This window comes from Anopheles marshallii, chromosome 3 (genome assembly GCF_943734725.1).
Source record: "Anopheles marshallii chromosome 3, idAnoMarsDA_429_01, whole genome shotgun sequence".
Lineage (NCBI taxonomy): Eukaryota > Metazoa > Arthropoda > Insecta > Diptera > Culicidae > Anopheles > Anopheles marshallii.
In genome coordinates, this window is record NC_071327.1 from 10348001 (window position 1) to 10375453 (window position 27453).

At 44.9% G+C, this 27453-nt stretch overlaps 1 protein-coding gene across 2 annotated transcripts; it reads right to left on the minus strand.

Moving 5' to 3' along the window:
• Positions 1 to 194: 194 nt before the first annotated feature.
• Positions 195 to 26244, minus strand: LOC128716193 (apoptosis-resistant E3 ubiquitin protein ligase 1). Of its 2 annotated transcripts, none has more exons than XM_053811113.1 (9): positions 25956 to 26244; positions 3219 to 3375; positions 1944 to 3150; positions 1671 to 1871; positions 1435 to 1585; positions 754 to 1367; positions 498 to 692; positions 360 to 427; positions 195 to 297 (listed from the first exon to the last, which is right to left on the minus strand). In XM_053811113.1, the coding sequence occupies exons 1-9, from the start codon at positions 26242 to 26244 to the stop codon at positions 195 to 197; spliced, it is 2985 nt and encodes a 994-aa protein (XP_053667088.1). The 2 variants fall into 2 exon arrangements, with proteins under 2 accessions (XP_053667088.1, XP_053667089.1); XM_053811114.1 differs by lacking the exon at positions 25956 to 26244 and adding an exon at positions 18105 to 18177.
• Positions 26245 to 27453: the final 1209 nt, after the last annotated feature.

Genomic DNA, 27453 nt, shown 5'->3' on the forward strand with positions numbered 1-27453 from the left:
GTGGAGATTGTGTATCGTAGTACCGGAACAATTATCCTGAAGATCTTCACTAAAACTGAACTACACACAGGAATGTAGGAGTAGGAGAGACAAATACAACCAAACCACTGGGAATATTTGGCACCTTAGAGACAATGATTACAGAACGGTGCCAGTTCTGATGTACCCATCGGAAAAGCGTAATGCATCCGTGCTTAGACCATGCCAAAACCTTCGGTTCCCTCACTGATGGCGAACATGAGAGCCTTCTCAAACTGCTCGTAGCCTTCGTAGTCCGGCAAGCAGAGTTGGTTGAAGCTGAAATATTCAAGTGAGATTAGTGAGGCTAGTACGCTGGCTCGCTTTTATTTGCTGCCTACCAAGTGTGAGCCGTTGGAAGATTACCAAATGTGGGAGCTGCAGTGATTTGAAACCTGGGATTCAACTCCTAGAAATTAATGAAATGAAATGTTCGGATTATTCTCCACTTTGGGTTATCTCAGATAGTGTCGTCTTACCTGAAAGCCTCCTGGAGGTAACTGAGAACAGCCAGTAGTAAACTGCAGTAGACGCGCCATCTCGGTTTGGGAAAAGTTACCGACAGCTGCCCAGAACCAACCAAGCACTCGTCGAAATTCAGCCGAACCTCCGTTTACGATATGGTTCGCCCGGAAGTCAGCGATAGAGTACTCTCCCGTACCGCAAAGAAGTAACTGCGAAAGGAATTATGTTATGGTCAACAGTCAACCTCGCAAAGCCTCACGAAAGCCTCACCTCCAATTCATTTTCGTCAAAAATGCTCAACAAATTATCGGGAATGATGCCATTCAATCCCTTCAGGAAGCTGTCAATTTCCTCACGTACATTGTTGCACAGACGCTGCTGTGCCAGCGCATCCAGGTACTGGTTCTTGGTAGCATTGGTAACCCGCACCTTGGCCCCGTTCGGTATCAGTTCGATCGTCTTCTGCAGCTGTCCACTTTGATCGTACACCTCTTCCACGAAGTAGAGCTCCAAATTGTCGCTAGTGTCCAGATCCGTGTCGAGTATGTACTTGATCTTCGAAAGGTACAGATCCGGGTCGTCTTGCTCGAAGTACTTGTAGTGCACTCGGAGCCCGATCAACTGTGCCAGAAACGAGCGTGAGAAACGTGCCCGTACAAGTTGTCGGTATGTCCCACCGAGAGCCGATTCGTACAGACATTTGCCGACGACTTTGCCCGCAAACTCGAAGTGCTTCAGCTTCAGATGCGGTGGACGGTTCGGGTTCGGATGAACCAGTGCCTGTCGCTTGTCGTGGAATGTACAGAAGAGACCACCACGGGGGTCAAATAGCGCACTGCATACCAGCTCGAACCACTCGCGTCTTAAGCCACCCCAATCGATTCCTGAAAGGAAGAATACATTGCGTTTAGTATTGTGAAGAGTTTGAAGTATGTCCTACAGGCAACTAACCTTGTTCTCCCTGGAATGTAACCTCAAAGTTACCGCACCAATCGGAAACTGAAAAGTTTTTAGTTGCCTTCATGCTTGACTCCAGAATTTTGTCCCGCTGCACCTTCAGCGATAGCTTCTCGTGGTAATAGTTGGAATGGAATTTACGTACCTGCAAAGTGACGTAAACGTAGAGAAAAAAAACACTAACATAAGCACGCAGGATCTGCTTGTATGGGGTTGCGTACAAGTCGCACTTCATGATAGAAGAAGTCTTGCTTGTCTTTGAACGTTTCCGAGCCGCCGATATTCTTCAGCAGGAAGTGTGTGAACGTGGCCGCGATGACGTTACGCTCCTTGGAAGCCAACTCGATCTTTGGTTGGCAGCCATCGTCAATGATGAAGATCGCACCGTGGCTGTTGTTCATTTGTATGGTTGATGGTGGAAGAAAATGGAACTAGAATACAGAGTTGTACCAGATCATTAGCTGACTTGTGTTTTATGTACTCATATTTCTACTGATACTCACTTTAGTGGAAGGACAGAGACGAAACGTTGCAATACGCTTGGGAATGATTTTAAGGATCATCTCCTTAATGGTGACTTGCTTCGGTCCAACATAACAAAGCACTTTGCGGGGCTTGGTCCACCGTTGCTGGCCGTAGATGCTAAACAGCTTGGCCTCATAGCAGATGTTGTGTTTGCGCGAGGCAATATTCTTGTGCACGAGCGTTGTATCGCTGCTGCTCAGCACAATGATGTCGAAGTCTCCGTTCGGGATCGGTTGAGTTTCATAGCTTACCACAGCCCGGAGGCACACTGGCTCGGGAAACAGAGCCGTAAGACTAATGCGTGCGTTTACCTTATCGTACGAGAAGCTGACCGCACTTCCAAACTTATCACTATGGTTACCGTAGAGATCGAAGATGTCGATGCTGTAACCCTTGATCGGATCACAGTCCATCTCAAACTGGCACGTATTGCCATGCTCATCCCGAGGCTCTATGTGCAGGAAGGTGGGCGCACCGGCACAGCATACCACCGTGCTGGCCGGACGGATCAGTCTCGACCGGCGCGCATCCATCGGTCCCGGAGCGAACGTCTTCAGGAAGGGACTGCCAGCGATATGGCTGGACCCGATCAGTACCGATATCTTGTACTGGCCGGCCGTGCGCACCGTAAACTTCACCTTCGCTATGTTGGCATTGTTGGGATCGGTCGGCGAGCCGAGCTCACTGATCGTCACTATCTTGCGCGTACCCTCGGTAACCTCGACGAAAAACTGATCCGTATCACAGATGGGATAGGCCTGGCCGTTGCGCTGGTGGAACCGCACGGTAAAGCACATCGTGCCGCCGACCCGTGCTGGGTCGGTCCAGTCCCAGTGCACCTTACAGTTCGCCGGCAGCAGATACTTCCCGGTCACGTACTGCAGCAGCGAGTGGCGTGCTTCCGGTGCGAGCGAAGGCTGTGTCATGGCGGCCAGCGTAACCAAACCGGCCACCGAAACCGACACGACAAGCATACCACCCCACGTCCAGGCATCCTGATGCTGGCTCGACTTCACAACCGTAGACCACAGGTCGGCTTTTAAGGCTTCCAGGTTGGCTTTGGAGGTTGGCAGTTTTTGGCGCGCGCTCGACCAGATGGGCCAGTCCTTGCCAAGGATTTGGCTCGCCCGGGAATCTTCCAACCAGTACACATCTTCCAGTGCCGTAACCTCGATGGCAACCAACCTGCAACGATGACCGTTTATTAACGGGGGTTTCGTTTAATGCTGCCAATGTCCGGGTGGTAAACGTACCTGGAATAATGATGCTGCAGTCGATGCTCCTTAAGCCACTCGCGAAGTATTAATTTCTGTTGTAGATTCAAGGCAGCTCGCTGAAGACGCTGTTCATCTCCTGGTGGTAGCTCCGGCAGGCGCTCTGGATCTCCGCAGCTCGAGAGCGTCGAGATACCTGCAAGTAGGGCATTGAAAATGTACAGCGCATTATTAATCACCGGATAAAACCATTTTAAATGTTATTCACGAAACACAGAGCTCGCGTAACTCAATATTTTGTAGGAAAAAACAAATCCACAGTATATTAGTTCCAGAAATAAATTTCCACTCTGAATGCGGGCATACCGTTCGAAAGTTGTAGAAATTCGCCGTAAAGTATGCAATCCACATGGCATAGTGATGTTTATAGCATCAGATTAGCAGTTGCCTTGCTACCATTAGCTGGCTGGGTGTTTCAGAAACATCAACAAATTAAGCTAAATGGCAAAATCGCAATGCATGCCAGCATTCCGCAGTCATATGGCAATATTGCGCAGTTCGAACGCAGGACGCGTGTAGGGACCTTCGGTGGTGTGTGTTTGCGTAGGCGTACCCCTAAACCCGTCTCTAGCGCATTCCATTCCAGGCCAGGTTTTGTTGTGTCGATATCGGCCGGGTCGTGCTATCTCGATGTCGGAAGTGCGTGTTGCGGGTTGAACCCGTAGCAAAGGGTAATGGGAAACGCTAACGCGCGTAATGGAACCGGCGCACAATGTTTCGCTTGGTGCATTCCCGCCGGACCGATGCACATGAGCGTGTTTTATGGGTATTACGAAATTTAATTTACGCAAATGAAGCCGTTTCCTTCGCGCGACCGGGGGTGGTGGCGAGTTGCATGCACGTTTGCAATGCAGTAGCAGTCAGCAGTCGGCAAGGCAACCTTTGTACAGGTTGGCTGCCGGTGCATCCCGGGCGGAGCGAAGCAAGTGGTGAATAAAATTTAATTTTATTTTTATTGCCATCCACACAATCACACACACACACACACGTAGGGAAACGTTTCATTTGCAGTGAGACGGAAATGGTCGGAAAGTAATAATGGCACCATGGGTCCAAAAATTGAACGATTGTTTATGTCCTCCTTCCGCGCTGCCCACAATCTCCGCCCCGGCCCCGGATGTTTCCGGGTTCCCGTGACACCGTGTGCACATATTAGATGCATAAAAGCTTAAAATATGAATTGAAATGGTACACATATCGCGAATAATGGCTAGGGTACGATTTGATTGGAGTACACGCGCAAAGCGAAGCGACTCGCCACTTACTGGCGCGCGTGCAGTGAACGCTTTATTGTGAAACTTTGTAGCAGTAACAGGGCGGTATTATGAGCACACGTACGGAATGTGTGTAATGTTGGTTAAACTATTATTTCCCACCATATGGTGCCCCGAAACCGGTACGCCAAGGACACACTCGGGTTGCCCGGAGTGAAGACGTTTTCGATTTTCTGTGTGTGGTTTTTTTTTGTACGTTAGATACAAAAGACACCCGGTCTTCGGTATCACGTACCGGGGTTCGCATCGATTTCACCGAATCGTTTCGAAGCAATCGAAGCACAGACACTCGAACCAAACACACCAAACCACTGCATTTATTGCCCGATCGATGCGCACCGTGTAGCGGCAAAGTGGTCCAAGTGGTGGCGCGCTACTTGGAAATGGTTTCAAATTTCCGATCCATTTTTCCGCCAACGCTTTTCTCCGATCGGGGCTGGGGCGGGAGGGTCGGTTAATGGTTTGGACCTGCGGGAATACTTAGGCAAAGGTTATCATTTATGTGGAGGACACCCAAGGGTGCCCGTACGCCGCACGTCGATCAGACCGAAAGCCGGCCAGTGATTGAACGCCGAGTCGATAGACCCTTTATTTACTCGCGGTAATGTTTTTACCGAAGGCAGTAAAAGAGGGAAAAATCAAGCAAAGAGATAGTATTTTTCACTACACACAAAAAAAAACACACGGTGAACGATTGTTTCCCGTTTTTTTTTTGGGATCGTTATGCGAAAATACAGACCATGCCGCACATAACATATTCATGGACAGGCAGGCAGAAAAGTTGTTCATACCGCCAGCAATTCGATTTGGATCCCATTTCGCAACGGGCAACGGCACCCGTTTGATGGATTTCTTTGCATTAATGATACTTCCTTTCGAACAAGGCGAATGTTAAGCGAGCTGCAAAAAGCTGCTACAATCGAGTCGCATACTGCAATTCAATAATGAAATGCTCCGTTTATTAAGTTTGCTTCGTTTTGCATACCTAACGACGACTAAACCATTGCAAAGTGGAACTTATTTCATCACAAAAAAAAGGTAAAACCGGCCGGTTCGGATGATGTCGAAGGTTATTGGTGGAAAAACAAAAAACTTTTTAATTAAACTTGCCCCTTACCTGGGCTGGTTTCTCTCGCGGGGCATCTTTAGCTTGCTTTTGGGGCAAACTTTTTATGACAAACAGCAGAAGCAGCAGCACCAACAACAACAACAGCAAAAAACCGTGGGGGGAAAATTCGATTTCCTTCCTAGACGCAGACGCGTTTTGCATTAGCTTTCACCATTAGCATGGAAATGGGAAAACCTAATGACGGTGGTGGATATTGTGATACCGGGAGATCTGACGGCACCGAATGACATCTTCGTGACTTGTGGACACCATTTGGCCGGGGCCGTGTAGCAACCGGCCACGTCCCGCCACCGGAATGCCGGACCGGGTTGCGTGCCGCTGGGAATGTTTTATAAGCAATCGTTTACATCGTTACTCACGGGTCCAAACAGTACGTGTTGAATTGCGAAATGAAGCGCGTGTGGAATGTTGGGTATTAAAATCCAAACTACCGAACACCTGATGGGAATACGGATACACGGGTAATGATGGTGCTTTTGCGTCCCGTTTTTGCTTGGTACGTTGATTTTACACTCCGCCGAGTAATGTCACGTCGCTCAATTACAAACACTTTGCGCGAAGGACTTTGCCGCCCACCATTAACAGTGGTAATCGTGATCTTGCCCGTGTCCCGATGTCAGTGTCAAGGTTACATATTTGTTTTTGGTTATCTTGAGAAATCGTTTCTTTGGAGTAGCACGAAACTTTTGAACCACAGCCAAACGGAGCCAAATGTAATGGACAATGTGATTGGGTAGGGAAATTCCCCATGGGCAGTATCGGGCGAACGGGCTAATCTTTCGATCGAAGGCATAGTCTAAATCGACACACCTGTATGCACATTTGTCACGCAACAATATCTCCCTATCCGGGGGGGGCTGAGGGCATTCCGTCCCATTTTCGGGTTATTGGTGGTGCGCCATGTTGGCAGCGATAGTAATGGCCATCGATTTATGACCCAACCCGGTATAAAATGGGGCAAAAGGAAACCGGATGCTTCCGGAACCATCGGGGCAGAACAACAAGTGCCTCGTAAAGAACGTATTGCTCAACGTTTCTTTTCAATCGAAGGGTTATTCTTGGGCGAGAAATAAAAGCAATGGCATAAAGCGTTACCTCGCCGTTAAGGAGCGCTACAGAAATATTGGCGAAAGGCCTCATTATGTGGTGGGTTGAATTGTTGTTCGAAGACAGGGACACGCAAGGAAAACTTCCTTTAAGCCATTCGTTGCATGTTGGACAATATGGGTTTGAACCACTCACGCAATGCATCAACATTCCTTCGCACGATTACGGGACCGATGAAACGCCGGCACAAACTATGATATAAAGACTAAAGGTAACGATGGGGCACGAATCTAGAATTTGTGGCTTAAAATAAGTCTCGTACCGTTCGGCGGGGGTTTACGATTTGTCCGGTGAAAAGAACGACCGAGGGCTAATGGCGTGGCGGATTGAAATGAAAACCGTAAGTGCAACATCACGCTGAACGTGAAGTAACGCCAGTTTCCAAACAGATACCTTCCCAACGGGTTTTGCACCCTGGTTTGTTTGGAGGTCATGAGGGTGAACGGTTATACCGAGCGAGTAGCAGCAAACGGCGCTAACGATCGCATTCAATGCAACTGGGATTGTTGGCCGCATCGGGCGGCGTCATGTCAAGGATGCACCGGGCGAGTGAAATGCTGCACCAACTATGCACACCGGCGCAAAGGTAAACGAGCGCACGAAAGTGCAAGGTGTTTAATTCGCTCCGAGCGCTGGAAGCCATACAGTTCGGGTTGACTTCGCGGGACGCGCCGGCATGGCGGGTGCAAGCAGGACGGTTTGGGTATGATTAATTTCAATCAGATTTTCATTCGCGTTCTCTGCGCCCACCCCGCCATCGGGTTGCAACAAATCCGACTTGATTGACGTTGGATTTTCACGAAGTTGCACGGTGGCATGGTGAAGTGTTTTTGCTGGGAGTTCTTTATGCATTAAGTATCGACCATTTGCTATGCTTTGCCGTAAGGATTTATTTCAAATGGAGAGCATTGGAAGGAAATGTGCATTGACAGGGAAAATAATGGAAATATCAGTAAGTGTTGTAGTGAGTAAGTGTAATCTAAAAATATAGTTCGATATGTGACGATACATTGCAATAAAATCAGAAATTGATGAGGTTTACATGTCTGGGATATGAAATTATAATCCAAATTGCATGAAACTTTGTAATCCTTCTAGAAATGACCCAACATGAGGGACTAGAACAGTATTGTTATTTGGCAATCTTCGGAACTCGAGATATCTTTTTTTTCGAGTGCTTTTTCTTTGTTTTCTTCAAAATTTATTCACAAATATATTCTTAAGTTTGTCTTCAAATGCTTTATTACAAATTGACTCAATATTAATTTGATTTAATTTATTTGATTTCAATGTTTGATTTGATAAGATGCTCTTTTTCCGAATCGATTTTTATCTAAATTTACACACTACAAAACACAACACAATCGAACAAAGTTGATCTACGATGTGATTCTGCCACTAAAGGCATTCTTTGGTAGAAATAGGTAGAAATCCGCGGTTAAAAAGTGTTACATTCATATACTTTATGTATGGTGGAATTTTATTGACTTAAAATACTTTGAGTGGAGCGACTCGGCTGTGTATCTAAAAGCATCATCGTTTCCACGCGACATGGGCGGCATAAAATCCTCTCCGGACTGATCTCCCAAGCAAAGAATCAAATATTCTAGCTAAGGTTTAACAAAGTCAAAAAAGATCAGAAAGTGGCAAGCTCTTGCTGATGTAGTGACACTGTAAAAGCAGAATATACTTTGAGTAGAACCACTCATCTAGATCTGGCCTGGTAATTCTACTCTATATTTTATATTTGAATAAAATGGAAGAACTACATTTTAGAGGCATTTTCTTCAACGTATCGATGTAATGTGAACAGTTTTGGGAATGGATGTCAATATCATTTTGAGAGTAGCCAAAAACTTTTGACAGGAGAGTAGGTACTGTATATCCCTCATCAATGTCTTTAGTTGTATTACGAATTTTAATCTAATATCTTCATAATTGGGCTCTGCGTCTTCCTCGATAAGTTTTGTGAGGAATATCCTTCTATGGTTGGCGGATATCATCAATCTACAGATTACTTTAAAGCTTGTGATGAAAAGGAGATTTACCCTTCGAAGATTTACACTAGAGGTTGTCGCCTTCATAAAAAAATATCATGGGAAGGAGTAGATGTTATTTTGGTCTGATCAGGCCTTGACCTATAATGCTAAGCAGATGTATGTAGTACTGAAAGATCGCCAACTCTTCTCACTATTCTTCAAATTCGCTGGAGAGAATTTTTTTGAGCTTAAACCCAAGGATCTGCCCCAATAGTTTCGCAACCTGAATTGCGTAATACCTTCTGCCCGAAGCGTCGACACTTGTCGCAAGCGAACTCCAACGTCTTCCCGTCCCGTCTATTTGCACCTTTGCTAATCCATTTCACACTTGATATTTTGACAGCGCTGTTTGGTGCTTGTAAAGCTTCAATTATTCCGTTTAATGGTACAGCTAACCTTGTTCTGGCGAAACGGAAGCTTGGCCAACCGCCATTGATCGATGGTGTCGATAGGGTGTTGAGCAAACGCCTTTTAGTCGCTCGTCCCGAGGTGTGCTTTTTGGCAGGAGCTCAAAATCCATATGAAACATTTACCACCGACCAGCGCTTGAACAGATGCAACCATCAGCCTCCGTCAGCTTTGCTGCTGGCAGGCCGACGTGATTGGGTAATGTTGGGATGAAAAGATGGATAAACAAACCGGGGGGAAAAAAATGGAACACCCCAGTTACGCCCCTGTTACGTGGTTTAGAGCGGACGGATTTTCTGCCAGCCGAAAGCTTGTCTTTCACACACAAAATATGTACTTCAACCGACCGAGCTCGTCTGCCAGGTTGGTTTGTTTGTGAATATTTTACAAACCCGATTCGCCGACGGTTGTATCGATGGTCTACCCACATCGGGCCGGGATCCGTTGCACTAATCTTACCCATTGCAGTGGCTTTTTTTTTTAAAAAAGGATGCTTTTGGTTGACTGCCAATCGAGCGAAACGAATTGAAGACTTTTGCCGCACCAGCGATACGAAACAAGATAGGCCAAAATGAAATAAAGTAAAAAAAAAAAAACCCGACAAGAACTGCTGTATTTGGCTGCGGTTCCTGTCGGGAAGTCACCGGGAAGTAAAAGCATCGATCGTGGTCGTTTTGATGTTTCTGCTCCCAATGCGGCACCGGGGATGATAGTGTGCCGTGGGAGTTGAATGCAGGTTTTGCAGGTGGGTCGATCGGTTCGGATAAAATCAATCAGGCAAGCGTTAGAAGTGAAGGCCAACTCAAACACAATTGGTACGCTATGTTATCAATTTGCTTCCTTTCAATTGTTTCAAACAAGTTTACAGAAGGAATGTATTTACATCTGCACCTGAGTTGAAACTTTCCAACTTGGCCGAGATAGTCCAGGGAGAGAGAGAGCGAGAGGGGATGGGTCACTTGATAAATATTTGAGCTGCATGTGAAACAACGTAACGGGGAGCGATGCGTGACATCACGCCACTCGCAAAGTGATAACGAGAAAGCTTCTATTAGCATCTGAAAATAGCGTTGTTATTATTGTCACCCAACAGCCCAGTACTATCAGCTGGGAGCGTAATCATGAAGCACTGTTGATATATCCCCATTGAAGCTTCTTTTGACTGCAATGCGGAAAATGCGGCTGATAAAACCCATGCCGGATCGGCCATCGATAGTGCCGGGCCACACAAATTATATTATTGTGCAATCATTTAAATTGGTATGGTGCGAAACATTAAAAAAGGATAGCACTTTCTTTGCTGTCCCCTTGCTTTCGTATGCACATTTGATTATGGGCCCATCTTTATTCCACATCGCACCGGGAGGGGGTGTTGTGGATCTGGACCCAGTCGGCCCTATTACCAACACAAACATACACACCCGATCGTATGAAACACTCGATGCTTAATTAAGCGGCCTTCTACTATTTGCATAAATACATCTGCCTCCCCGTTTGGGAGGGAATTCGATACGATGCGAACTGCGGTGGTCCTGCCATGCCAGCCAAAAGATTATGACAGACAAGAGTGTGTGTCGGTATTTTTATATGTTGGTTAGTATTCGGTGCTTTTCGGATAGGATAGGATGGGGCACCCTGCACGAAGGTTTCGTGAATATGTATGCCCGTAGTATGGGTCCCTCGAGGCGTCAAATGGCCCTTTGTGGTTGGTGGTTTGTTGACGAGATCCGTGGCTTGTGACGGTGGACGATTGCCAGTGACACTGTTTTTGTTTTTTCGTTACCATAAAAACGCTTCTGCTCGTAAAGTGAAGAGAGCTAATAACGTATCTTATCTAATGCATATAAATCGAATAGTTTTGGGGTGGTGGAATATCGTTTTTTTGTGTGTCTGTATGTTCGTTGGGAGCAAAAAAAAAAAAAACAAATGAAACCTTTAACCTTTTTTTCTCCTCTGGACAATCGATCGCGCCTCCTCTCGCATCCTGTGCGCAGTGGGAAATGGTTCCGCTTTTTTTTTATGGTTCCAGATGAGTTGAGGCGAAACAGCACGAAAGTAAATAAGCATTGAGCAAAGCACAAAACCAGCACAACATGCGCACATAAACCGAGTTCGTCGCCACCGTGGCTAGACGGCCAGCGCGAGCTTCTTAGCGGAGAAAACCGTTCGATCAAAGGGTGGCAGGCGACACAAGAAAATGGTGGGAGTGTGGCACAACCGAACGGACATTAACTGCGAGCTTTATCATGGCAGTTGGGTGACAATTTACCGTTTCGGGGAAGGGATAAACAAAATATCAATTCCGCCATTTGCGAAACTTCACCGCAACGAAATGTTGACAAATGCGTGGCTCGGGCGGGAAAAACAAAACACACGACCGAAAACATAATAAAATGCCCGTAATGTGTACGGTTTTGGTTTTGTTTTATGTAGGGATTTTGGGGGAAAATGCCCGAAAATGTGGAACGCTGTTTCGTTTTGCTTCAAACAAACATCAAACTTTGTTTTATTACGCCTCGGGAGCCATTCTGTCTGCCAATGAAGAGCGACCTGCGCGAGTCCTGATGGTCCTCCATTTTGTTGCTATTGTTTGTTCCTCAAAATCGATACTACACAACACAAGTGTACCGCGAGCTTTACGCAAGCAAAAAAAAAAAACAAGACACTTTGCTGAAGACGTCACACAGTGAAGCTAATAAATCGATATGATTACGATTTGATGTATGTCGTACGGCTGATGGCCACTTTAAGCATGGCACAAGCAAACGATTAAAGCTTGCTGTGGTGCGGTTTTTTGTTTGTTTCAGTTGCTGCACAATTTAATTTAATTGTAATTTAATCCCCTGAAACCAGAACCGTTTTGTAATGAAGGCTAATGTGCTACAAGGCAGGTGTGACGCCCGGTGTTAAAAACAGGAAAATTGAAATTAATATGTACCCGATGATGGGGACATTTTTCATCATTATTTGAGCGTTTCGATACACCCCGGGGCGGTGCCATGCGTGCCAAAGCATCATTCCGTTTAATGACTTCGGTATTTAAGTGGTATGACATTTGAATTGATGAACTTGCTGGTGAGGCGCTTTTTGTTGTTGTTGTTGTGCCTAACCAATTTCCTCTCCCAGAAAACTCCACCGTTGAAAGAATGCTTAACCGGCATGGCCTGAAGGTATTGAAGGAATAGTGGCAAAAAAATAAATCCATCCTCCCGTGGAGGGTGATTGTACATTTCCACCAATTAGAGTAATTTGAATAATTCACTTCCTGCATCAATTTCTTCATCGTCATGCCCAAGGGTACATTCGTACATTTGGCTCTGTTTCTCGCTTTCTCCGTGCGAAAAACCAGAGGCTCACTCACATTACCTTTCCTTCCAGCGGATGCAAATCATTAAACCTCGCCCGTAACAATAGCACACATTCTCGGGCGCGAAAGGCCCGGGCATCGTAGTGTAAGGCAGTGCAATGGCTTTGCGTGTGGTGTAAATGGGGTTTCTTTTACCTCGATGGTACCCAATGCAACACAAAAAATGGATCATTCCCAACGCCGGTTGTGAGTGGCACGTCGTTTTTCTCTCTCTGTCTCTCATTTCTTTGCATCACTCCCCATCACCTTCAAAGACTTGTTGAGCCATTGAGCTTTTCTTTGATTTTTCGAGCCTTATTTCTTTAATTTGGTTGGCGTGAAAATAAACAAAGCTTAATTTCATCAACAACCGTCCGTACGCCCGTGTTCGCACCGTGTGCTCTGGTTTTTTTTTTGCTGTTGCGGTGCCACCTCTTGATCAGCTTCTTTCAGAAGGAAGGTATACGGCACAGGTTGGATAAAGATTATTTGTTTATTCATCAACACCTCACTGGAAAAGCGTGGCGTGAGTGGCGAGGTGGCGAAACCAACTCGGTCGTGGATGGAGACGCCTGGTGAGTGATGAATTTTTTGTGATTTTCGTACCATTTTCGGCACGTGGCACGTCGGTGGCCGTTAGGGACGGGTAAGGGGAGAACCACACCCTCCCCATCAGGCTCGTTATTAATACGGCATGAATCATAAATGTGAGTACGCTGGCGGCGACTGTTGTAAGAATGTCTGACTGGGGATGTTGGCGCGTTTTTTTTTCTTTGTTTGCTCCCTGCGATAAAAAAAACGGGGCGCGAAAGCCATTACGTATGTGGACATTATATGTCCCCCTCTCCCACCAAAAGTGCTTATGAGTGTGGTCGGGCTTGGAAAGGGATGATACAGCAGGAAACAAAATGGGATAGTGCTGAAAAATTAAATTTGAGACCCAATTCATCGATGTGGACAGAGAGAGGGAGAGCGAGAGTACGGGTGGAAAATTGAATTTTCTTTCCATTGTGTAACTCGTGGGCAGGTGAACCCGCAAGCACGAAATGCCATAGGAAGGTTCTCGGCACAGTAAACTTACACCGCGTGTGTGTGTGTGTGGCTACAAGCAGACCAAAAGCCCATTGGTCCGTGGCGGTGAATAATTAATAGAGACAGAGTTGACCGATATTCATTACAGGCTTTATATAGCGGACATGCAGTAGCGTGGACATAGCCGACCTGTGCCCTTTACAGGCAACGCTGTAACGTCCTTTGGTCGCACAAGGCCTTACCGTTTGAAGCATGTTCTGTTCTTTTTTTATCGCTGCTCAATCCGGAAGCTTGGAATGAGTTAAAAAATGAGCTCTATCGAAGCGGTGGGAAGGAACGCCGCATAGGTATAGAAACAAGCGGGGTTTCGTTGGCTGGAAGGAAGAATCATTCCGTGAGCATAATCCATTTGCCAGACTAGCGAGAAGGCGCAATGATAATGGGCCCGGAAGGAAACAAATGCGCCACAAAGTCTGGCCAAGCTAATGGAGCCCCCGGTGAAGCAGCACTCGCCCTGCCTGTGTGACCTATGGGATGGTGGGTCTGAGCGGTGGTTATGCTGAAGGTCATTTTGTGATAATCAAAACCAACCTTGGCACTTGGAAGTTGGAAGTGTAAAGCGGAAGTGGAAAAGTGTTGCGAGCGATAGATAGAGATAGCGATAGAGAGCAAGCAAAATGTTGCAAGGAGGCAGTTTTGCTCGGGCATGTAGTTTATCAAGGAGCATATTTTATTCTTATCGCGTTCTTCTCCAATACTTGGCCAGTCTGTTCAATCGAATGATTGCATAACTTAGAGAGTGGTTTTGCTGATGTGGGGAAGATTTCTTGCGATCGTAGCAGGAAGGTTTCCAGTTTTATTTTTTGAGCCGGTAAGGAGAATAAAAATCTGACTGAGATTCTTTCACAGCGAGCCAAAACATTCGTGACGGAAAAGCAGAATCCGTTCGTCTGTGCAACAAAACAAAAAACCCCGGAAAAGCTTGCTTCTAAAAGCGAAAGAGCGAGAACGGATTATTGATCGTTCCGTTCGGCCCATAAAGTGAACCACCGGCGGGAAAAGCAACATTTGAGCGGATAAACAAAAACAAAGAAGAAAAAAAAAGCATTTCCCATCTTCCTAACGAACGGAACGCTTCCTATCCAAAGGTGTCAAAAGCGCTTTGGCAAAGAAACACGTGAAGACTGTTTATGCAAAATTTATGTCCCAAATTTGTTTATGCTTGATTTCTTTTGTCGAAAACATTCGCTAGCGTGTTGCGGAGGTTGCTCGTTCGGGCGGTAAGCACCCGGCCACCACATCCCATCCACCGACCGCACGGCACGCAGTATCGCAATAAATTTTATTAGTCCAAATATCGTGCTTCTTTCGCTGAAATGGCGATGGCCGAGGAAAAGGAACGAAACCGGGAAACCTAAATTCCGTAGAGTACCCACTGTGGATTGGGATGATTTATGGTCCGAACTATTTCATACCCCTGATTGTGGTGGACAGGTTCGCGTGATTCGTATTCGCCAGTCCCCGTGAGTTGGGATGGGGAAAGAATAAGCGCCCTGTCACACACAGGACGCGAGAAACTTGATTGTGCGCATCCTGGGTAGCTCAATAAGTGGCGAGCTGCAGTCTTTCAGTTTTTTCTTTCTGGGGCAAGTTTGTGTTGAAGTACGAAACACACGATAAATATTGCGGTAAAAAACACACATCATACGTAGTGACCATCTGGTTCCACGTTGAAGATACACGGTGAGTTTGTAGTGTTTCCGGGTTTGGAAGAAAACAGAACGATCGATTTATTTAGTTTTTGGCAGTTGCACCGAGCTGTAGGATCGTTTTCAGTTGAACCTCTTTTTAATGGAGATATAGAATTAGAAAAAAAAAATCCTTTCCTCAAGCACTCAGCATGATTTTTGGCCACTCACAAAGAAAATATCCAAGTTCGCCCTGAAGTATGCAATCTGCATGACAAAACTCCTTTTTCATGTCTTCATTTGAATACATTTGTAACTTAAGTGATACCATTGTCAGCTGATCTGGATTTATGAAACTGATAAGAGGACTAAACAAAGCATATAATTGTTTTATTATTCTCAAACAAACGATAACAAGCTTCACATTGTCATGCAATTCGTAATTTTGGAATGAAGCGCAGCCCGAAAAGAAGACTCCACTCCTCGTATCTTTATAGCACCACTGTAAACGCGCTATAATGTGTGGCCTACAAACAAAACCAGAAATATCTCAGTTTCAAAATTAGCATCCGGCCATAATAATGCCCGTCCCGGCACGGTGTGCAATTTTCGTCATACTGTATGCTTTATTGCCCGGTAGGTACCTTAAATACGGTGCACCAGATAGTGCTGGCAGAGCGTTCATTTTTCTATTGCTCTTATCAGACGGTTTGAATCTCGCTGACAGTGACACTGCATTTTTTTGCGGGTAGCGCAAAAAAAAAAAATCCAGCAAAATGAAAAACCCACATGATAAAAAGCTGGCACCAGCCCGGTAAATAGTGAAACAGTGCTTATCCAAACGAAGTACTCATACAAGATCGTTAAATGATGAACGGTAACAAAAAGCAAAGTATACTTCACGTACGTGTAACATCGTCACTAGACGAAGTGTGTCGCTAGTGGCCTCCGCACCATTTTCATAAAACCCAAACAAAGTGCAATTAAACATGAATAGGAAAGGACGGCTAACTAGAGCCAAACGAGCGCCGGATGTTAAAGGATGCCTCCCTGTCGTGCCAATTTTCATGCGACCACCCGTGGTGGGATTTAAACCACCATCCACATGGCAGGTGGACCTTTTTCCAATTATCTCTACATGTCGAGTTCCGAGTCTCTCTAATAGTGTAACTCCGGCACCACGGTACGGTGTACACGGTGTACTCGTTTGCATGTTGCCGAGGCGTTGGACAAAAAGCGAGCAATCTGCACCGCTCCATTCGGTCGAGGTAAGCAAAAGGACACTCTATTAGCCTGTGAAAAGCGGTCCCTACCATAACTGGAAGCGATAAAAAATAGGTGTCCAAGCGACGAGTGTGCTTGCTTGGGAAGGAAACTCTCCGTCACCCGAGCAGGATATGGGAATATGTAAAACAGGACTCGTGCCCGTTGGTCGTCGTTCGTCGTTTAGCTGGGGAACAGGACTGACGGATTACCTTTTGCTTTGCAAATGGTGGCTGGCAAACTGCGGCAGCTGGTTGGCCCAATTCAAACGCGAGTGGATAAAAGATTATCGCAATTTGTTTGGAACATCCTCATTCCAGCAGGATGAGTGCGCATACAACCGACAGTACCTGAGCAGTGATAGGTGGCAGGTGCTATCAACGTGTTTCCATTTTTCAATTAAACCAAACCCATCCGGGTGGAGTAAGTGCTTATATAAATCAAAGACAGGCGATCCTCGCGAAGGTTGTTCCTCCCAGAAGATCATCCGAGTTCATGTCACAAAAGAAGGAGTTAAAAAAGAAAGGAAATGAAAAGTGCAAACAAATCACACTACAAGGTACAAACCAGTAAATAAATACCAATAAATTCCCCATGCTTTGGTAAATAAACAATCCACAACGGTAGGGATCTGTGCACCGCTTATGCGTAGGTACAGGCGTGTTTCATAACGCATCGTTTCGCTGGATGTTTACAAAATTAATCGCATCAGTTTTGCTGCCTTTACTGCCGATCGGACGCAGTGTACGATGTGTGGAAAGATTCAGTAACACATGACTCATAAGCGACTGCCGGGCATTGGGTGTTGGGTATTGCTATTAAACAGTAATTTGCTGCTCGTTTGCAGTGAACTGTGTTTGATCTTTGATCATTCGTGTCTGTGTGTGTAGTAGAGCGTTAGCAAACCATGTTTGCTTCAAGTGTGTAGAGAAACTTAAAAGAATAGGATTTGGTGGGACTGTCCTGGTGTTAGTTATTATGAGCTTCTAGAGCTTCAAAGAACCAAGATGTGAACGAAAAAGGAAGTGTTATCCTCACGGAAAATAAGCTATGAACCATTTTTATTCTTAGAAATACCTAGTAAATAAAGATGGTCTGATTACTACATCGTCCTGATTCTACCGATTCGTGCACTATTTGCTAATATTTGGGACGCAGTGCTGTATGGCACATGCCTCAAGTACAACTGAAATATCAACAATATCTTGAATTTTATAGAAATATTTTTATGAATCAGTAATAACGTACAGTTATTATTTAAAATTTTTTAGCAAGTTTGGCATAGGATGGATCATTTTTGATGAAGAGCCACATGAAAAGTAACATGGAGCTGAATGCGGCTCGCGAGTTCTTCTTTGTCATCCACTGCCATAGAGCATATGGTTAAAAGGATAAATTTGTTCTTTTGGTTGCAATACTCCTGAAAAACACATTGTTCATTGCTTTAGGCGTTCTGCTGACACTGTTCAAAGTTTAACGCCTAAGTGGACAAATACACTGTAGAATAACTAATAAGACCAGAACGTTGAGGCACCAGAACACAAGGTAGTAAATGATAAATTTAACAGCAAATACCTACCAGACGAAGCTGACACCGAATGACGGATGTTGGTAAAGGCAATCGAGTTGATTTCCGACTCCGGAGCCCACATGTTGTACATTGGCTTGGGTGCGTTCCTTTCGCACCAGCTATCACACGTAGACAACTCTCACATACGCAAAAACGCCAACGTTTCGAACGAATAATGTACGGTTTTATCACACGCGAACGGTTTGGGTTGTTCGGTCACGCGCCAAAATACAAGGTGTAGTATAAATGTACTCTCTCTCTCTCTCTAACCCTCCTTTGTGCCTTCAGCTAAACCATCCGTTGGCGACGCTGACTTATCGCATATTATTGGCATGTAAGGACTCAAATATGGCACGCTAGCCACGCTTTCTATTGCTCCCGGGGCAACAATGCACTGTTGATTAAAGCTTTCGATTGCGACACGACCACCGACCGCACGCGGTGGATGGTCTGACGATGGCGCTGTGGACAATACGCAGCTAGGCACCTTGACATTGTCCAACGCATTCGTGACGGCGACGGGCCTCGGTAACAGCGAGTGTAGAATGCGCTTTCTCGCACCCTGCCCAATGTTGGTTCACTCTTATCACACTGCGAATGGGATGGGGGGGGTGTTGATATTCGGCTTAAGCCAATGCTGCTGTGTAAGTCTTTTTTTTCGTTTTGACCTGGGCCTGATTACTCAGCCCACCCGAAGTGGTTTGTTCGATTTTGCTGACGGAATGGCCCTTTGCGCTTCGTTCCGGTAAAATTGGGCGGTTGAGTGGTTGGTATTGTTTGAACACTTTTGTTTCCAAGCGGTAGTGGCCCGCCGTACTTGGTGTGTTTGTTTTGAATTGACAGTTTAGCTTTCTTTGTTGGGTTGTTGATTTAGAGCTAGGTGCTAGAATAATGAGATTGGGGATTTGGGGCACGTTTTAGACATTGCGCCGAGGAAGTAATTCAAACATATGGCGTAGGGCACACTCTTTCGGAGCATATGTAGATGGTGAGTAAAGAAAGTCACTATCATTCGGGCAAATTTATGATATTTGTTATGATAAAATGTGAGCAAAGGAATAACTAACGAACATAATTAAACATCCAACATAAAACATCGTGAAATGAAGCAAAACAAATAAGCTGTTTGTCTGTGTAGTGTATTGAGACGCCTGAAAGTATGTAATGACTAATTTAAAAATGTCTATGTCACAGTCAACCCCTGCATCACACCAGACAGACCAGTCAAAGTCAAGCCAACGACGAGAATATGGAGGATGAAGGACGGCACAAGACCTGTCAGCAATATCGATCGATAAGATCGATATTTGTCTGATGGTATAAGTATCGTTATCACCCAAGATTCAGGTTAAAACAGGACCACTCTATTGGATGAGCGAATGAAAACTATACTACAGATTGAATTACCAACTGCTTCAACCAATTCGATCTGACTGTTCTTTATTAAAAAAACTCCCATCATAACGAGTACTTCTTTTAAAGAGTTTTTCACCTAACGATCAAGTTTCAAAGTTCTAAATTTCGCATGAAGAGCTTCTAGGTTTCAGGAATTATTTTTTTTGACACTGTTATGTGCCGAAATTGAAACATTGAATCAAATTGCGAGCTGATAAGGATTGATCAAACGCTCTAGATCAATGATCAGAATAAGGGCATTAGGTATAGGCATAGGTATTAATAATAATAATATAGAAGAGCTTTTAATGAAGCAAATCGAAGAATCCCCTCGCATCTCTCGAAGAACTTTTGGAGTTCCTGATGCAAAGGACAAAGGTTCAGCAGGATGTTGAACCATACCTCAATCTCCTGTAGATATTCTAAAGGTGTTACAAATATGGATTATTGTTTCCTCATTGTTACCTAATATCATTCTGACACACTGCTTATTGAGTAAGCAGTCTGTCGGTTTACAATTAATTAGTTCACTTTTCAAACAAAGTGTATGGACAACAACATTAAAACGGATTAAGCTCGTTATAAGAGGGTTGACCGTACTGTGTAAACTTCAGATAATATTTCTTGTTGTGTTCTCCTTTTTTTGAAACCAATTTCCAAACTCGCCATCAACGTAATAACCTCGTTTGCTTATCTCGCGGAGCAGTGAAAGTGCTTCCTTCTTTCAATACAGTAAACGGATCTATAGCGCACTAAGGTACAGCTAAATATACACCGAGCAAAGGAATGAGTCACGGTAATTACATTTTTAAATGCCATTAACCAAAACACACTGTTTCGAGTGTTCGCAAAAAAAAAACATCCAACCCTGGAACGAAGGTTAAGCACACTGGCACCTAACCTTTCCAAGCATCCGAACAGATCGCTTTCCGTGCATTGTGTAATGCAGGTTTTCTGATGTGTCGTTGGCAGCGGTTCAACATCGGTTTCATTTTCGGCGAGAATAAACGCCGGAATGGAAAACACGTGTTGAAGTGGCAGCTTGTTATCATAGTGCGGTGATTTATGGGCAAACTTAAAATGCTTTCAAGTGAATGTTGAACCACAGCGGGCGAACTTTCTGCAGGTTGAGCCGGTTTGTCGAGCGCGCACAAGTAAACCGATTTCAATCTGTACCCTGGTGCGGACAAAATTGATTGAATTTATACAAGACAAACGAAACCTAAAATGGCAATGGTTCGGGAGATGGGGATGATTTTGGGTAAAGCTTATCAGTCCCTTCCCTGCGTGGAACTGATTTGTTCCTGTCAAATGAGATGGAAGCGCCATCAACAAGGGCGCGGTAAATGAGATGGAAAGCAAGTGCTGTCATTAGCGAATGAAAAAGGAACTGCTGACGAAGTCATTTGGAGAATGAAATTTGCAAAACAGTTGCAAAAAAAAAAACAACGAACTAGAAGGAAAAAATGTCAAATAAAAGTAACGTCCGCTGCTCAAGGCCATGGCATTGGATTACCCTTCGGTTGATAAGTGGATAATGGATGGGGAGACAAGAAAAAGGAAACCTTTACACTGTAAAATGGAAATGGAGTTATTACAATGTTGGCATGATTAAACAAATCGTTTACACTTCGTGTTTTTTTTATTCAATTTTCTAACACGTTTTAAAAACAGTTTGTTCCAATTCTTTTGCGCGTGTCATCTTTGCTAATTTCGGAACAAAACAATCAGCGTTAAAACATTTTCAATAAAAAAAAAAACTCACTGTAAAGCGCGACTTTCGAGATGCTGTCGAATGTTTACACAGTGACAAACCTTCATTTTTAAAAACTAAACAAAAAAACGGTAGAACAGCGCTCCGAACAACCAACAATCGCATTCGTCGGCCTCCGTATAATGTGCGGATATTGGTGCGGTAGTTTGACGAATTGACGAAAGGACCGTTGGCACTTGATTGACAGCTGCGAGTGCCTCGGGGTAAACTAGGCGACCAGCAAAGCAGGCCAGGATAAAGAAGTGTTATCGAATGTTGCAGGAAAGGATAGGTTTTTGGCACGCGTGAATGTTGCCAACGGGTTCCGGCGTATAAACATTCAACAAACGCGTGACTTCGTTGGCCGTGCGTGGAGGTGATTTTTTTTTTGTTTGCCGGTCCCTTGCACGAAAAAGATCATCGCGGCTGGTACGGGCGGGATTGGCCTCTAACGTTCAATCAAAGTCCGTCAACGGGGTAGAAAAGTTGTGAACGGGCAAAAAAACACGGCATGTGATGTGTGTGCGTGGAAAACAAATAAACTAAATGGTCGCATCTGATGTGCGGAGAGAGGGCAAAGATTTTCCACGGTCGGTTGTTTGGTTGTGACGAGACAAGATACAAGAGCGTGATTTCACCATCGTGCAGGCGTATTGATTTCCGATGGAAGGCACGGATTGCAAGGCATTACAGCATACGCGGCAGGGCAAAATGTTCCCGACAAACGCATTGTTCGTCATCTTGTCGGCGTTGGAGGGTGCTTTTTCTTTATCGCGAGCTTACTTCGTGAAGGAAAAACCTTTCACCATCACCACCGGAAGCATGGTAAAGAAAACAATCGAAGGAAAAGAAAAGGAAACAAACACCTTCAAAAAGAATCTTCAGCATGATGCTGGCTGGTACCAGGCCGAATATATCGAAAAATATGTATACGCAAGACGAGACGATATAATATACACAATGCGTCGTCGGTGTCGTCTGTTTTCTCGTTTGCCCTCGCTTGCTTTCCTTCTCACTCGCACACTCTCTGAGACAGCAGCACGGCCAGCACGTTACTGCAGTGTGGCCGTGTGCCGTTTAGTGCGTTGAATGAAATTTTCTCCCAAATTCGAGTAACACAATCGAGTTTTCCGTTGCCGTTTTATCATCTCATCGTCATCGCGCTGGGGTGGGGGTGCGATGAATGGAACAAAGGAACCCGTTTTTCTGTGCGAGAGTGTGCATCTTTCACAGCATCTTTTGTGTTGTGCTCCGTGTGGTGTGTGTGTGTGTGTGTTCAATCGTGTAAACACAACGTGGATTCGAAATAGCTTGTAGAAAACTGAAAACAATTTCAGAGCGACACGGTGACAAGACCGTGGATGCACAAGAATTCGTTCTAGCGGTGGGTGATTTGTTTGGTTCGCTTGGTCGAAATAAGGGCTGCTGGGATAATTTTAGTAGTCATCCAACTGTGACGTCTGCGGTGCGAGATGTCTTTGCTTATCTGTGCATCAACAACAAGGTGGTCGCTTGCGTTCACACTTGGTGTATGAAGGTATAGGTGTTAAAATATGTGTATAAATATAGGGTTAACATTCGTGTCTCTTCTGTTCTTTGATGTACGATATAGTTTCCCTTTCAATAAGTTTGCCACAATATTTCACCAACAAGAACATCGAATTATCGCAGGACAAAACAACCATACGCACTCAGAAACGATTCACTTTTATCTCTTATACTTCCGCACACACCGTTGCACATAGAAAACGCGTTTGTTTTGTTGTTTCCGGTTCATTCACTTCATTTCACACACAAAACGCTCTCTCTCTCTCTCTGTGGAGAGGCTACTCACACGCGATTTGCACGTGGGATCAAGGATATCGGGATAGCAGGATATACAGAGGATAAGGATACTTCACATTGGCGTTGGCAGCATCAGCCACCGTATAAAGGCACAATAGCACGCTGTGACAGGGGATCGTTCATTGCAACAGGAGAAGAACGACCAACGGATAGAATGAACGGGCCGCTTCGGCAGGGACGATAAGGGCTCCGGGGGACTAAAAGGATAACGCCACGGCTGCTGGTGACTGCGTCGATGTGTCTGCCGATGATGGGAACAAGGACAGATCGAGCCGAACGGCTGACATCCTTTTGATCTTGACACTCTTGAACGCACACTTTGCAACACCGAAACGAGAGCTTAGCAGACGGGGGGTTGGAAAAAGTGTCAAGCGAGCGTGCGAGCAAGAGAGTGAGCGCGCGCGTGTTTGCTAGGGCCCTCTGCAGTCACCACACACGTCCGCGTATATTGGCGTTTGTTTGTTTGTACGCCGTGTCCCTTGCCTTTTCCGGGGTTTGTGGGATGGAAAATACGGACCACTGCGTACCAGGAAGATGGAGATCAAATATCACTACACCAGCTGGATAACGAATCCAAAATCGGAGGTCTCGGATGGTCTGCGGGAGTGTAGGGTGAAGCAGAAGTAGGGACAAACCGGAAGGAACGGTCGGGGAGAAAAGGAAGATGGTCGGGAGTGGTGGAGAAACAAAGGGTTTGGACCGAGTGGAGCTAGACTGGTGGAGGAGAGTTTGTTGCGATCTTCCGCGAGGTCGGTTCCGTATCGGACGAACGACTTACAACGAATGAATGCCGGAGAGAGTGTGCAGCTTCTGTTCTTTCGCTGCGACGACCGGCCAACAACGCTATAGCGCCCAGAGTCCAATCGCAGCCGCTATATCGCGATGTATCTCACGCGTTTCGTCCCGATATCTCCGTTGCGTTTCGGGGGGAGGCTTTTTGGAGCGCGTCCCCAATGGAACTGTGCTAGCGCGAGCGAGCGAACGGGCGAGTGAACGAGTGACATTCGCGTGTAGGACCGTGGGATAAAACAGGTGAGCAACAAACGGAGAGACACATGCGCGTGGCAACGGAATGCCGATGAGAAACATGTGAGAATTCGGTACACAATCACATGCAGGGGTTGGTTGCAAAGTTTGTGTGGACATTTTCGAAGCATTACGAACAGTGTAGTGAAGGATTAAATAAAATACGAGCGTGTGTATGTGACTATTTATTTTTTTTAAATCTTACAAATTAATAATCTTGCAAATTGATAGTCGAAAAATGGCCCAATTTTATAGGCCAGTACAGTGGCCCACAGTGAGCAAAAGCTCACTTCTATGCATTTCAGTAGCTGCTTAAGGGTGACTATGTGGTTCCTAGGAGCTTTGAAGTTCTTTCATCTACAAAAACGCTGAAGAATTCAATATATTTATGTGTAGAGGATCAAATCGAATTAAAATCAGACTCTTTTGGAATTTTCGTCTGATTAGGCTGTTGTGTAAAAATATATAATGCGGAAGTTTCTAACCAACTGGGAATAATGGCCCCATCTAGAGGGATCCAACCATAATCGACTATACAGATAAAATTCTTATATTTTGATAAGTAGTGTTTAAGCAACACATGACAGTTAGAAATAGTTCTATAAACGTCTCAAATCAAGTCTTTTTGGAATTCGAAAGAGATGAACCAAGTCGAAAGTTCGTTTCCCACCTGAACTGATAACGAATTCAGGTCTAGCTAGAATTGGAATAGCAGGACCATGAACAGCCATAGATTTCATATGTAAAGTTGAATATGCCGATAGGTTTTGATCTCGTACCTTTGTGTTCGTTCTAATACACGAGAGGTCGTAGATCGTTTCGTATCTGCACCTACACTAGCAGTAAAAGCAGTGTAATTGTGGCACTGTAGTAAGTCTTATAAGCTTATAAGCATGGCAGGTATTTCCAATTAGCTTTATTTTTTTATATTAGCGTGGTTGATAATAATTCACCCTGAAATACACCTAACAAATAAGCAAAGAAGGTTTTAGAGTTAAATCTAGTAATGTTGTTAGAACTTTTGCACCTTTGTCCGCCACCTTTAGCCAGACTTTGTTATCAGAAAGGTTGTCATGTTCATCAGCCGTGTTGGTGAAACACGACAGAACCTCACTTTTATTTATGTTCTCCCACCCGTCCTGCAAGATAAGCAGCACGCTGACCTGTTTCCAGACGTGAAGCATGCTCACGTACACTGTTTCCTGGGCTGGACACAAATGGACATGTAAGATAACGCATCCATTTTTTTTTCATCACGTAACGTAACTGTAGGTCATGGAAATTGGGTAGCGCTTTGACCACCCTTGCGATAGGTGTAATTGTGGGACGATGTCATACAATGGTTTTGATTTACTGCTATCGACCTAGATGAGCTGTATGTGATACAACTCTCCCAGATGATTTAGTGTACGAACGATAGTTGTGCCATTTTTTTTTTCTACTTGCTCCTCGTCGTCTGGCAACGATAATTCAGTGTTGACCGGGAAATATTGGTGAAATTTTGTAAACAAATCGATGTCACCACCAAATCGTAGCATGCGCATTGACTTGTGAACATCACTAATGGCAACCTGCTACCAATCGAAACCAACAGGTACAGGGGTGAATTGGGAAAGATTTATAGCAAAAGAAGTCATGCTGATGCTACCACACTCAAACCTATTTCGCGAGTGATGGTTGGGCATGGCGAAGCTTTGAAAAAGACGCTAAACGTTTTAACCTAATTGAATTATCCACACGAACCTGGAACGTTTCCCGGGGTTAGGATGTTTTCCGACAGCATTTCGGCAATCTATCGAAAACTGTCCGATGAAAATGGATCAGATACACGCAAAACTTACCTCTGTCACGGAAGAGTTGTTTGTACTTCCCCAGCTGATTGTGATCGAGCCACTCGTCCACGATGGTAGGGGTGTGCCGTTGCCGTGACCCACCCGCGTACGAGAACGACGGGCCGGTGGGCGACGGTCCCAGACGTCCAGCGCCCGGGTAGGATGCGAAAATTTCATAATCCGCGGCGTCCGCATTAAACCACCCGTTCCAAATGCACAGCACCAGCTTCGACAGGGAAATGGTAAACGTCAAACTAAGCACAACAGCTACGAGAATTTTGATGCAACGCACTAGCATACTTTGATAGCGGTTGGCCAAACCGTCACACGATTACCGCATCAATCAAGTCGAAGTTCGCAAATCGAAGTCGTAAACGTAAACTGCACAGCACGTATTTTTTTTCTGTACGTCCTCACGTACTGCGAGGCACACAAAACACGCACTTACAGCCAACAGTTTATCCGAGCGTAGACGATGGTACGATTTCACTACATCATGTTGTTGTGTTGTTTGCTGCTAAACAATCGTTTCACAACCTTACCGACCGAACAAATCAGTGCCACGCTGGTAGCAATCCGTGGACGGTGCTGTTGAGCGATTTCGCCATTTTGCTTGTCAACCGATATCCCCCCTTGCTACGGGCCGCTGACGTATTCCTTCCCGGCAAAGGGCACTTTAACCCTGGCCCGTCGTTTCCCCGATTTTTCTTCCAGCAGGACGTGTTAGGCAACACTGTGGAAACGATACTCACGAGGGGCACAGTAGGGCATAACAGAGAAAGAGAGAGAGAGAAAGAACAGTTATTTGAGTGCGAGTTTTCCCTCGCACAAATGTGAGAGCGAATTTTCCGGCGAGCAGTTTGTGGGTTGCGTTTGCAAACAATAGCACGTGGTGGAGATGTGATGCTAGAACGAACGGCACAGTTTTACTGTGGGAATTAAATCTCTCTATCTCTCGCTTGGGGTTGAATAGTCCACATTCTTACTCCGCCACTATTCGGGACAGGACTTACCCGTGGTCATGAAGCTGACAGTTTGTGAATTTAAATTTGTTTAAATATTTTCATTTCGGATGCAATAATTGTGTAAGTAGTAAATGGCCAAAATGAAGCAACGGTTTTTGCTGGTTTAATGTTGCAGTAGCTTAGTTTAGAACCTTTTTTGTTTGGTAAGTTTTTTTTTTGTAATTTGAATTAGCTGATATTGATTTATTTAGAGTTAGTTAAATGAAATAATGATGTAAAATTTGATTTAAATTTCTGATTGTGGAAATTAAATACTACAATCTTGTGGACTCCGATTGTATTTTTTTATATTAACTTATTATGTTCCAGGGGTACGAAATTTTAATTCAAAAGGCATGAAACTTTATAGTCCCGCCCGTAAAAAGTGTCGTGTAGTGTAGTAAAATGCCCCAAAATGCAAGGCTTTGCAAGGGTTGATGAAGTTCTTCAAGGTTGTGAATTACTGTTGCATTATTAATCTGAATTAATCATTATTGTTAGCC